The sequence below is a fragment of the Protopterus annectens genome, chromosome 13.part0 (assembly GCF_019279795.1).
Source record: "Protopterus annectens isolate FY-2018-M chromosome 13.part0, PAN1.0, whole genome shotgun sequence".
NCBI classification, from domain to species: Eukaryota; Metazoa; Chordata; order Ceratodontiformes; family Protopteridae; genus Protopterus; species Protopterus annectens.
The window spans coordinates 804884973-804898786 of NC_056747.1; the positions used below are offsets into that span (position 1 = coordinate 804884973).

General features: G+C 40.2%; 1 protein-coding gene across 1 annotated transcript in view; it reads right to left on the bottom strand.

Annotated features, from left to right (window-relative positions):
* Nucleotides 1-13814, bottom strand: part of TUBD1 (tubulin delta 1) — a 405148-nt gene that overhangs the window by 225090 nt on the left and 166244 nt on the right. The window contains exon 4 of the mRNA XM_044054532.1: nucleotides 11195-11359. Within this exon, the coding sequence (XP_043910467.1) occupies nucleotides 11195-11359 (165 nt within the window). The remainder of the gene's footprint in view (nucleotides 1-11194; nucleotides 11360-13814) is intronic.

Here is a 13814-nt window from a genome sequence, read left to right on the forward strand (position 1 = left end):
GCTTCATCCAGTGGCAGTTGTTTAAGAGGAGACCAGTTGCATACATTTAGTTCTGCAAGGAAGCTTCCAGGGTTAAAGTTTTTATTTGATTTGACCATTTTGACCATTTTGCATTTGGTTAGGTTAGTGGAGGTAGTTTTATGTCTGATTAGATACGTGAGGGTGTGGTCGCTTAAATCATCGGGTAGTGTCCCTACTGTATAAGTTTGGGAGTGACTATTTATTAGAATCCAGTCCAATATGCTTTCTTTGTTGTTAGTTTTGTTAGTTCTGGTTGAGGTTTGAATGGTTTGTGAAAAGCCGTGAAGATTTAGGAGGGTGGGAGGGTCTGAAGAGTTACAGATTTTCCAGTCTATATTGACATCACCTAGCACTATGGTTTCTTGTGGGAATTGGGTCGAAAGCCAGCTAAGGATCTCTTCTAGGGAACTAATATTATTTCCAAAGTATCATGCTGTAAAGGTGCATCTAGTAATTTAACTTTAACATGATCAGGCAGACTTTGTTCCTTTAACCAAGCATGCCTCCTAATTACAGAACCCATAACTGCGGCCCTGCAGGAGGCCTCCAAAGAATCAAAACCACATTGCAAAGTATGTTTTCCAACTTGTTCTGCTGCATACAATAAATCCTGCATTTCATTGTTTTCTGCACAATCAGAATTTAACAACATTTTCTGTTTAAGCAATCCCATGACATGTTGCTGATACTTAAGCATATGAAATTGACAGTTTAAGGTGCTTATAGCCAAAGTTGCAGATGTGTAAACCTTTTTTTTCCATCTATCCAGTGCCCTTGAATCTCTGTCAGAAGGGGTTGGGTTTTTACAGTGGAAGCCTCAACTCCTTTTGGACCCTGTGAAATGGTTTCTGGGTCAGCAGCAGGGTTTTTAAAAAGAAATTTGTGCGAGTCAGGAACCCTGTAATATCTGTCAGGCTTAACAGGAGCTGGGGGGGAAGGAGTCAGGGGTCAGACTAGACTCCAAAAACACATCTAAAATGTCTAACACAGGTGGATTGGCTAGAGGCCTGTGCTGAGGTAGTAAAAGAAAATCCCTGAGCCTATTTTTAGATTCAGAAAAATCTTGGCTCTCCCAGTGGAAATGCTCCCTCATGGTATGCAAGGTTTCCCCAAAAGAATAGCCCCCAGGAGGAGATGCTGAAGGTATAGATTCTTCAGCATCAGAATCCTAATGGTGGAAGAGAATATTCCTAATCAGAAGAAATAGAAACCTGATCTGAAGATTCATAGTCAGTGTCTTGCCTAGGCCTCTTACCCGGTGGGGGATGGGAACCCCTGATCAAGGTAATGAAGTCTTCGGCCATTTTGAGCATCTGTTTTTTGGGCATAGAGGCCTGTCCACATGGCACTTGAGTTTGTTTCCTTGCTTTAGAAGGTGCTTTAGTCTTTGCCTTTGAGGCTGAAGTCGTTTTAATGTAAAGATGTTTATGTCTGAATACACCCTCAGAAGCCTGTACCTGCTCAGCGGCTCCGGATCCATCTGAGGGATTAGCGTCCAAGGCGCCAATACCTTAAGTATCCAGTGGCATGGCAGACTCCACGTGGGAGCCGGTAGCAGGCTGCGACTCTAAAGTAGCAGGCATCAAGGGCTGCGAAAGCGTCTCATTCAGAACCGGTGACTGGCTTAGGAGAAGCCTCGTCATCAGTTTTGGGCCTCGGTTGTTTTTCTCTATCCTTTTCTTTGTGTTTTTTGTAAACTCCGGTAGTCGGATGGCTATCCAATGACATTTCAGGATAATTAAACCGGCGTCCAAAAACGTTTAAAGCAAAATCATACCGATGCTTAATAGTGCGTTGGTTAAATCTAGCACAAAACCGACAACCAGTAATGTTGTGATCAGGGCCTAGGCAAGGAATACAGTAAGAATGAAAATCCTTATGAGGTATTTGCTTTCCACAAGAAATACAATTATTAACTTTTTCTGACATCGGTCTGGAGCAAGAAAAAAGTTTCCCCAACGGGGTAATTGGCTTTATTGAATACTTTGGATCCGAAACTCAAACGCAAAAATCTCAGCAGTTGGCCGACCGGCACTTGCGAACAGCTTCTGCTTCGGGCACTGAGCAGCAAGAAAGATTGAAGAAAATGGCGCCGGCTGCTTCTTTTATACCCCTGACGACCTGACGTCAGGGAAAGGGTGGCAGCTGACGCAGGACCCAAGACTTTGGAATTCAGGCTGGCTGAGGGCAACCGGCCAGCAGAATTACCCAAATGTAATGACTGCAACAGTGAAACACGAAGAACATCAAATGTCCCTGACTGACAGCTACACTCGCAGGCTTTAATTGACCCATAATTAAAACCAACTAAATATTAAAATGAACTTCAAAAAAAAAAAAAGATGATGATGATAGTTCCAACAAACATGTTTATTGTTCGCGCTTTCGTCTACTACAATCAGTAAACTTCTTCAGACATCAGCCATTCATTCACTTCACACAAGTTTAAATAGCATGTGTAACCATGACATCACTTCCTGAAATTCTTAAAGCTGCATTCCATATAAAATTCACTTGTCAATGCAAATGTTATGACTGCATCTAAAATAAAAAATTCACTCGTGTGATTATAAAAAATATATATATATATATATATATATATATATATATATATATATATATATATATATATATATATATACACACACACACATATACATATGTATACATATATATATATACATATATATACATATATATATATATATATATATATATATATATATATATATAAATATACACATATGCACACAGACACACACAATATACAGTTATTACCTATCTAGTGATTTTAACTTTAATATAAACTTCGGGGATTTCAATATTTATAACTATTCTTCTTTTGATGTCCCAAGTGAATTGATTGATATCTTAGCAAAAGGATCATCTTCTGCACCCACTGTATGGATGAATTTGCCTAGGACTTTATTGGACTTACGGATATTCTTGTGCAAGTTAAATTTGACTGTTTTGTTGGGCAACAATGGTTATACTAACCAAGACTGTAGAGTGAGTAGTATTTTTAATCCAGCATTACAGACTATCCTAAGCCATTTTGAAAAAATGTGAGATGGACATTAGGACAGCCTTAAATAAGCCTAAGTACCCCCTGACCAGTTCAAATATTACGGATAGTGATAGAGAAACTTTAGAATTCTAACTACAGGGCGTAAGAGTAATGAAACCAGATAAGGGGGGTGGGTTGATTTTTATGGATGATGATGACAATAAGAATAGAGTAAAAAACATACTGGAAACCGAAGCTTATATTGGTGCATCTAAGAATGAAGTAAATATAGCTTACCAGAGCGCTAAAACAATAATAAATTATTTATTTCTGGAAGCTTCTATTGATATTGATACATTTATCTAATTTAAATATGACAGCGCCTAGGTGTCCGGTTATGTCTGGAGCGCCTAAAATTCACAAAGATCTAGGTAACCCACCCCTGTGACCCATTTTGTTTGTAGGGGGTCATTGACCTATGCCTGTGCTAAGCTTGTAGACTCCTAACTGAAGAAATATCTGCATGGGGAATCACAAATAAGTTCTGATTTACGGAACTTTTTGGAAGCTATGAATAATTTAGAATTTGTTGAAAAATATAATTACCTTACTACTGACGTAAGTGATTTATACACAATCATACCCCAGGAACTGGGTATCACTTGGACTAGAGAATTTTTATTTAAGAAAGGGGTAGATTCTGAAGAAATTAATTTGATCGAATGTTTGTTGGAAATTATTCTCCCAAACAACTTCATTTTGTTTGACAATTGTTTCTACCTTCAGAAAACAGGTGTTCCAATGGGGTCACTGTGTGGAGGCAGTTTTGCCAACTTTGTTACGGCTCAGTGGGAGCAGGAATTACTTTTTCCAAATCATGTTTAAAGAAAAGTCCATTGGTACACACGAAACCTGGATGACATTTTTGTCATCATTAAAGGTGATGAGAGGGTGGCAAATGAATTTGTCAACGAAATCCCTTCATTAACACACTTTTTACGCTTTACATCATCATTCAATCAGTCCTCTATTCCTTATCCTGATGTGAGACTAGCCAAGGATAACGTCAATGGTAGATATATTGGCAACATCTATAGAAAGCCAACATATTCGAACAGCTTCCTACATTACAGCAGCTCCAACCCCAATCATCAAAAAAAAGGTCTGTGATAAATGGGCAAATAGTTAGAGCTGTAGAATGGTGACTTTGGATGAAGATTATTATCAGGAATGTGAACTTAAGACAGATGTTTATTAAGAAAGCGCATCCAACAACGTTGGTGGATGATGTCATTAAGGAAGTCACCATAAAAACGGAAGCGGGGCACTTTGCAGCAATATTAAATCAGGGCACTGTTACTGTTAGGTACCAAATACCAAGCGAGTCAGTACAGGATGTCACTACAGGACATATGTCCAATACTAGCTATAATTTGAGCTTCATTAACCTATTTTCAAATGATGCCAGGACACTTAGGAATATTTTGATTAAAAATTGGGCTTTAACAAGTGAAGATACTGGAATTAATCAGAAGCTGGGCGACACACCTAGAATTATTTTCAAACGTGGGTTAAATTTGAAAAACCTACTAGAGTCTAGAAGGAAATCTTACGTACCACACAGGGGTATGAAAAAATGTGGGCACTGCCACTATTACAAATATATAGAAGTTACTACAAAATTTAAAATAGGTGGCAAGATTTTTAACATCAATGGGAAATATACATGTGAAACAAAAGGTGTGGTACATTTGGCTCAATGCCAATTATGCCCAAGTTTCTATATAGGAAAAATGGAATGTTGTGTAAAACAACATATCTATGAACCTCAGTACAATATATCTAAAGCCAACCATAACAATGCTCTGGGTAGACATGTGATGGAGTACCCTGATCATGAATTTCGGTATATGGTCATTGATCAAGTACAAGATATTGGGGGGAGCTTGGCCATTAAGGTTAGAGGAGAGAGAATTATTGTGGCAACTAAGATTAAATGCCCAAGCTTCCCTGGGTTTAAATGAATACAGTTCCCTGAAGTGCGTATTAAAGTTAAAATCACTAGATAGATAATAAAGTACAGTTGCATACCTACCATAAATGTAGATGTTAGAGTGTATTCACTGTTGCAGTCATTACACTTGGTTATCCTGCTGGCAGGCTACCCGCAGTCTGCCTGAATTCCAAAGTCCTGGTCCGGCGTCGGTTGCTGTCACCTCTTCCCTGACGTCAGTGCGCCAGGGGTATACAAGATGCAGCAGACGCCATTTTCTTCCGTTTTTCTTGCCCCAGATGTCAGGTGCCCCCAAAAGAGAAGGCTAAAAACATTGCTTACAAAAATCATGCACTAAAATAAATATTACCTTCATCTACAAGCAAATACACCACATAGGTTGTATAGAATAGAGAAGTGCAGATAAGTCCCAGCAAAGTAAAGGGGGATGGTGTGTGGGTAACTTGGACTGCAAGTGAATACACTCGAACATCTACATTCATGGCAGGTACACAACTGTACTATGCTCATCGTGTTTCACTGTTGCAGTCATTACACTTGGGTTGAATCCCAAAGCGGAGGTTGGGTGGCTGGGTCTAAATAGAATTAGGAGTGGCTATGAGACCCTGCAGAACTGCAGTGGCAAAGCCTGCTCTGGATTTAGAGTAAAGAGGTAAGTGCTTTGTAAAAGTGTGCACTGAATTCCAAGTTGCAGCCTCCAAAATATCCTTGGTTGGTACTCCTCTGAGGAAGGCTGCTGAGGTGGCTGCTGCCCTGGTCGAATGTGGCCTAATGCCCTTAGGCACTGATTTGCCATGTTGTGAATAGCAGAAATGAATGCAGTGGCCTATCCATTTTGAAATAGTCTGCTTTGAGATGGCCTTTCCTTGTGATCCTGCAGCATATGCCACTAAAAGTTGGTCAGTCTTTCTGAAAGCTTTAGTTTTGTCCAAGTAGAAGCATAGCTGTCTGTGCATGTCCAAAGAATACAGAAGTCTCTCCCCTTTATTCTGGGGATTTGGATAAAATGTAGGCAAATGAACGGTTTGATTAAGAACCACACTGGATACTACCTTACGCATAAATGTTGGGTTTGTCCTTAAAGAAACCCTGTCTGGATGGAAAATGATAAAAGGTTCCACAGCCATTAATGCCTGTAACTCTGAGACTCTTCTTGCTGAAGTTAGTGCTAGGAGCAGAGCTGTTTTTCATGATAAGAATTTTATCTCAGCTGTATTGGCTGGCTCAAAAGGATGCAGTGTGACCTTTTCCAAGACAAAGTTGAGGTCCCATGCAGGTACTGGTGCTCTTCTTGGGGGTCTTATGTTTTTGGCCCCTCTGAGGTACTGCCTTAGTAATGGATGTGAAAAAATAGGTGGGTCCGTATTGTAATGAGCTGAAATGGCAGAGGCATGGATCTTAATCGATGAAAAGGATAGGCCTTTATCCAGCATCTCAGTTAGGTATTGTAAAATCTGAGGAATATTTGGTACAAGCATGTTAATTCCTTCTGCCTGGTTCCAAGCACAGAATCTCTTCCACTTTTCTGCATAAGATTTTCTGGTACTGGGCCTCCTGGCCTCCAGAATAACATCCATAACTGCTTTAGAGAGAGGTGCGTCCTGAATGGTTACATTATCCACCATGCAGCCCGATTTAGGGTTCTGAGTTGGCTGTGCAGTATCCGATTGCCTTGTTGGGTCAGTAAATGAGGAATTTGAGGTAATGTCCAGGCTGGGCCTTGAGACAAGCTCTTTAGGATTGGGTACCAGTGCTGGTGTGGCCAGGCCGGGGCAATCAGGATCATTTTTGGCTTCTCTTGTCTGACCTTTAGGAGTACCTTGGGGAGGAGAGGTAGTGGAGGAAAGGCATATACTGTAAGGTTTTCCCAGCTGAGTGATAGAGCATTCACTTTCCATGCTAGCTTGTAATAAGTCCTTGTACAAAATCACTGTAGTTGGCAGTTGTGAGGGGAGGCAAATAGATCCATGTCTGGGTATCCCCATTTCCTTGTTATTATGCTGAAGATTTGTGGAACTAGTTTCCACTCGTGAGGATCCATGAGGTTTCTACTTAGTTTGTCTGTCACAGTATTTGTCTTTCCTGGCAGGAACTGTGCTTGCAGGTGTACTTGATAAGTCAATGCTGTGTTCCACAAAATCATGGCTCGTCTGCAGAGGGGGTAAGAATGCGTGCCTCCCTGCTTGTTTATATACCACATGACTGTAGAATTGTCCGTCTTTATCAGCAGTTGTCCTGGATGAAGTAGATCCTTGAAAGCTGTCAGGGCATTCTGGACAGCCAGCATTTCTTTTAGATTGATATGAAGATGCATTTGACTTGTGGGCCATGTGCCCTGAATACATTTTCCTGCCATGTGGGCTCCCCAAGCATAATCCCCTGGCAGTGGGTAAAGTTAAAGGCTGTCCCTTGTTGTGGTGACAGGCCTGTGCCCACCATCAAAACTCTTGTTGCAAGCAGGGAATGAGGGTAATAAGTTTTTCCAGGCTGTGGCAATGTTGAGTCCAAACACTTTTTACATACCATTGAAGTTTCCTCATATGCAGTCTTGCATATGGAATTAACAGAATGCAGGATGCCATGAAGGCCAAAGCCTGCAGAATTTTTCTTGCAGATAACTGGGTTTTTGTTGCCAACATTTCGAAGTAAGAAGTCAGTTGCCTTTGTTTGTCTGGCGTGAGATAGGCCATCTGGGCAGTTGTATTTAAGCTTGCACCCAGGAATATTATCTCTTGAGAGGGTACTAGTTTTGATATCTTTTCTTTTACTGTGTACCCTAGGCAAATTAGCAATCTTTTTACAAACGCCAGATGCTTTAGTAGCATGCCCTTGTTCTCTGCTTGAATAAGGCAGTCATCCAAGTGGGAGTATATTTGAATTCCTCTGTGTCTGCAAAAAGCAATTACTGGTGCCAGGCATTTTGTGAAGACCCTGGGCGCAGTAGATAAGCCAAAGGGCAGTGCAGAGAATTGGTAGTGCATTGAGCCAGCTATGAATCTGAGGTATCTTCTGCAAGATTGTCTGATTGGGACATGCAGGTATGCCTCAAGTCCAAGGTTACAAGCCAAGCCTTCTTGCCCAGCATGGGCAGAAGCTGCTGCAGAGTCAACATTTTGAATTTTGGAATGTCCAGAAAAGTGTTTAGAATAGACAGGTCCAGTATTGGTCTCCAGGCTTTGTCCTTTCTGGGTACCAAGAAAAGACGTGAGTAAAATCCTTGTCCCTGCTCCTGTAGTGGTACTCACTGAATGGCCATGTCCATGAGGGATGAAACTTGCTTTTGTGCCTCTGCCCATTGATTGTATGGCAGGTCTGGCATGCCTTTTGCCTTTGGCAGGGTGTGAAAGTGGAACCTGTAACCCTGAGACACTATATTCAAGACCCATTTGTCCTGGGTGATCATGTGCCAGTTGTGTGAAAAAAGTGCTAGTTTTCCCCCTAAGGGAGCGTCCAAAAGATAAGTGCTTGGTACTGGTAGAGGAAAGTCATTGGGACCGTTTCCTATAAGGTTGAGATTTGTCTTCTCCGCTTTTGGAGGTAGAAGCACCCCATTGTTTAGGCCTGTATGAGCCTTGGGGCTGGGATCTGCCTCTAGGGCACCTGTATCTGCCTCTTTGTGGCCTATCTGACACTGGAAAGGACCAATTTTTTGAAGGCCAGTTCCTGCTAAATCTAGGTGGCTGTACCTGTAAGAAATCCTTAACTGTCTGCATAGATTTCGCTTTATCCTCCATTTTCTTTAACACCTCTTCAGCCTTAACACCAAACAAAGTATCATGCTGTAATGGAGCATCTAATAATTTTGCTTTAACATGATCAGGCAGACTCTGTTCCTTTAACCAAGCATGCCTCCTAATCACAGAACCCGTTACAGCGGCCCTACAAGAGGTCTCCAAAGAATCAAAACCACAATTGCAAAGTATGTTTTCCCACCTGCTCAGCTGCATGCAAATAATCCTGCATTTCCTTGTTTTCAGCACATTCAGAATTTGTCAACATTTTCTGTTTTAACAGTGACGTTAAGTATTGCTGATATTTAAGCATTTGAAACTGACAATTTAAAGCACTTACAGCCAAGGTGGCAGAAGTGTAAACTTTTTCCCCCATCTGCCCAGTGCTCTAGAATCCCTATCAGAGGGAACAGGGTTTTTTTGCAGTGGAAGCCTTGACCCCTTTGGGACCCTGAGATATAGTTTCTGGGTCAGCAGCAGGGTTTTTATATAGAAATTTATGAGAGTCTGGAACCCTGTAGTACCTGACTGGCTTAACGGGTGCAGGGGGTATAGAGTCTGGAGACAGGCCGGACTGTAAAAAAAAAACATCATCTACAATGTCCAGAACAGGAGGAATAGCAAGGGGCCTGTGCTGAGGAAGTAAAAGAAAATCTCTGAGCCTTTTCTTGGATTCTGAATAATCCTGGCTCTCCCAATGAAAGTGCTCCCTCATAGTATGCAAGGTTTCCCCAAAAGAGTAATCCTCAGGAGGAGAAGCTGAAGGAATAGATTCTTAAGCATCAGAATCCACATAGGGAGGAAGAGGGTATTCCTGATCAGAGAAGGAATCAGAGGAAATGGAAACATGATCTGAAGATTCATATTCTGTCTCTTGCCTAGGCCTCTTATTAGGAGGGGGATGGGAACCCGGCCATTTTGAGCATCTGTTTTTTAGGCATGGAAGTCTGTCCTGGAGAATGCTGTACTTGTTTCTTTGTCTTTAGAGCTGCTTTAGTCTTTGGCTTTGAAGCTGAAGATGGCTTTACATATAACTGTGTAGGTCTGAACACACCCTCAGAAGCCGATGCCTGCACACTGGCTCTGGACCCATCTGAGGGAATAGTTTCCGAGGATCCAATACCTTGAGTTTCCAGAGGCCCAGTCGGCTCCACGTGGGAGTCGGAAGCGGCCTATGCCTCTGAGGTAGCGGGTGTCAGGGGCTGCGAAAGCGCCTCACTGAGAACCAGCGAACCAACGACTAGCTTAGAGGAAGCTTCATCGCCGGTTTTGGACCTCGGATGCCTGTCCTTGTCTTTATCATTGTGTTCTTTATAGACTCCGGTCATCAGCTGCTCCACCGGCATTGTATAATTGAATCTGCGGCCAAAGTAATGAAAGGCAAAATCGTACCGACGCTTAATAGTGCGTTGGCTAAATCTAGCACAAAACCGACAACAAGCAAAGTTGTGGTCAGGGCCTAGGCAAGGAATACAGTAAGAGTGAAAATCCTTATGAAGTATTTGCTTCCCACAAGAAATACAATTGTTAATTTTTTTCTGACATCGGTCTGGAGCAAGAAAAAAGTTTCCCCAACGGGGTACTTTGCTTTAATAAAGACTTTGGATCTGAAATTCGAATTTGAAAATCTCAGGAGTCGGCCGACCGGCACTTGCGAACTGCTTTTGCTTCGGGCACTGCGCAGCAAGACTGAAGAAGATGGCGTTGGCTGCATCTTATATACCCCTGGTGCACTGACGTCAGGGAAGAGGTGACAGCAACCGACTCCGGAACAGGACTTTCGAATTCAGGCGGACTGCGGGTATCCTGCCAGCAGGATAACCCAAGTGTAATGACTGCAACAGTGAAACACGATGAACATCTGTGTGTGTGTGTGTGTGTGTGTGTGTGTGTGTGTGTGTGTGTGTGTATGTATGTATGTATATATATATATATATATATATATATATATATATATATATATATATAAAATCACACTTAGTGAATTTTTTATTTTATATTTTAGATGCAGTCATAATATTTGCATTGATAAGTGAATTTTATGTGGAATGCAGCTTTAAGAATTTCAGGAAGTGATGTCATGGTTGCACATGCTATTTAAACTTGTGTGAATAAATGGTTGATGTCTGAAGAAGTTTACTGATTGTAGTAGATGAAAGCGCTAACAATAAATGTGTTTGCTGCAACTATCATCATCTTTTTTTGTTTTTGACCTATAATTAAGGTTATCCATGCTAAGACTCATGGTACAGCCTGTGCTTCTACTTACACTAAGTGCTGTCACTTTCTGTCTTATCTTTACTCCTCTCCGAGATGTAGAAAACAACTTGAATCCTTTCAGAAAGCATTATCTTTTAGCTATTGAAAAAAATGTTGCTAAAGACCTTGGTGTATGTTATGAAGAGTTTACAGTTTACTCACCTTCCTCCATTTTGCTACTGGCAATAAGCATTTGTCTGAGATGTTTTAAAAGTCCAGGCCATGTGAATGCACTATATGCCAATGATGCTTCTGCCATCTGCGGAATATTAAATATGCTAATTAGCTTATACTCGGGATGTGGAGATAAGCTCTCTAGCAAGTTTCCTACAAAAGAAAACAAAAAATGTACAGAATTATACACTACTAAGGACATCCATAAACAAAATAATTCTACTGCTTTAAGACAAAGCACAGAACTCAACTGATGCCTGCAAGAAGAGCATAGGAAATGGTATTGTCTGTGGTAGTGGGGCACACACACATTAACACACACAGCTTAACTTCACTGTATCTCATTTATAGACTCAGGATTTATCTCCACAAGGAACTGCCAGTACAGTCAAACAACTTACATAAAAATGTAAAAAAGCCCTACAAAAGGTAAAGATAAGGCATGAAACACATTTTCTTAGACAACATGAAATAGATGCTATGTAGAATATACAAGATGTATTTTCCCTACAGTGTGGTGGCCTGAAGGCAGGCTACCAAACATGAAGGGACCAGTACCATGTTCATCAATGCCCCTTTCCATTAGAGCAACTGTCCTAAGAAACCAGACACTCTATGCAAAGGGATTAACATGCTTTAATTATTGTGACACATCAGGTCAGTGGATAGGCTCTGATATTCTTCCTGGTTCATCATTATATTTTATCCATCTCCCCCAAAATGCATATTTGCAATAACATCTAGCATCATCAAGCAACATCATAATACGCGTTATTCCAAAACATTTAGAAGCATGACAATAGTTTGACCATTACAAGATAGTACACTATCATGACTACAATCTTACTTACTCCACAAATGTAATGCTAGGATGCATGATCCATCTGTTCCCACATAGCCTTTTAACACCCTAAGCTTATTCTTAAACTAGGATCACAAGGGTCAGAGACATCTTGCACTCATACTGTGTGTCTAGGGAGCAGCCCTTCCCTGTTAACATAATGCACTTGGCTTGCCTGTGGTGGTGACATTCTATTGATGTAAAAGACAGATCATCTTCTTGGTAGAAATTGGGGCTGTTCCGAGGGAGCAGGGATGGAATACATGGTTGTGGACCCTACTTTGTATCATCTTCTTGGAACCTTTAGGATGGACTGTTACACAGAAGTTTCTATATGCAACTTGTAAAACACTCCAATTAAAAAAAAAAAAAACCAAGTAGCAACAATTCCCAAGACAGGGTAAAAAACTGGAAAATGGAAAAACCACGACAACTGCTTCGAGACACCAGCAAACCACACCAAGCCTTGGAAGTATATCCTTTAATACACACCGACTAAGCGCTTTCACCAAATAATTGGCTTCTTCAGAGTCAGTGTTACAAAGAAAACACAAACCTTTTATACATTAATCATAATGACATCACATGCTCATTCAATTAAATCAAATTGAACAGTAATGATTATCCCCCTGTTGTTAAAACACTAATTCTTTTCAAGAAAAACCTTATCTTGCTCTCAAGTAATTTAAAATAACCTTATACAAAAGACTTTAAAAACATTTTGACATATAAAATTCACATGTATTACATACATATTAATCCTTAATGTACATCCCCATTTATTTAAACATTAAACACCATAAACCAATTATATAATGATAGCCCTATATTTCAAAACTGGTTTTAAAGAAATATAATCATTAATGCCCGGTTGTCTCGTGGCATTTAATCTCAACTGCCACATTGTTTCTAATAAAGCTACTCTATTGCTGACATCACCTCCCTGTTCTAAAAATACTCCATCAATAATAAAAAATATAAACTTCTTAAACCCCTTACAGCTCGCACTATGGAGATATAATGCATTATGTGAGTCCTTGTTCTTAATCGCTCTCACATGTTCAGTAATCCTCTCACGTAATTTACGGGTGGTCATTTATTTAAGAACAAGGACTCACATAATGCATTATATCTCCATAGTGCGAGCTGTAAGGGGTTTAAGAAGTTTATATTTTTTATTATTGATAGAGTATTTTTAGAACAGGGAGGTGATGTCAGCAATAGAGTAGCTTTATTAGAAACAATGTGGCAGTTGAGATTAAATGCCACGAGACAACCGGGCATTAATGATTATATTTCTTTAAAGCCAGTTTTGAAATATAGGGCTAGCATTATATAATTGGTTTATGGTGTTTAATGTTTAAATAAATGGGGATGTACATTAAGGATTAATATGTATGTAATACATGTGAATTTTATATGTCAAAATGTTTTTAAAGTCTTTTGTATAAGGTTATTTTAAATTGGGAGCAAGATGAGGTTTTTCTTGAAAAGAATTAGTGTTTTAACAACAGGGGGATAATCATTACTGTTCAATTTGATTTAATTGAATGAGCATGTGATGTCATTATGATTAATGTATAAAAGGTTTGTGTTTTCTTTGTAACACTGACTCTGAAGAAGCCAATTATTTGGTGAAAGCGCTTAGTCGGTGTGTATTAAAGGATATACTTCCAAGGCTTGGTGTGGTTTGCTGGGGTCTCGAAGCAGTTGTCGTGGTTTTTCCATTTTCCAAAAAAAAAAAAAAGTTAATTTTGTCTAGATGAT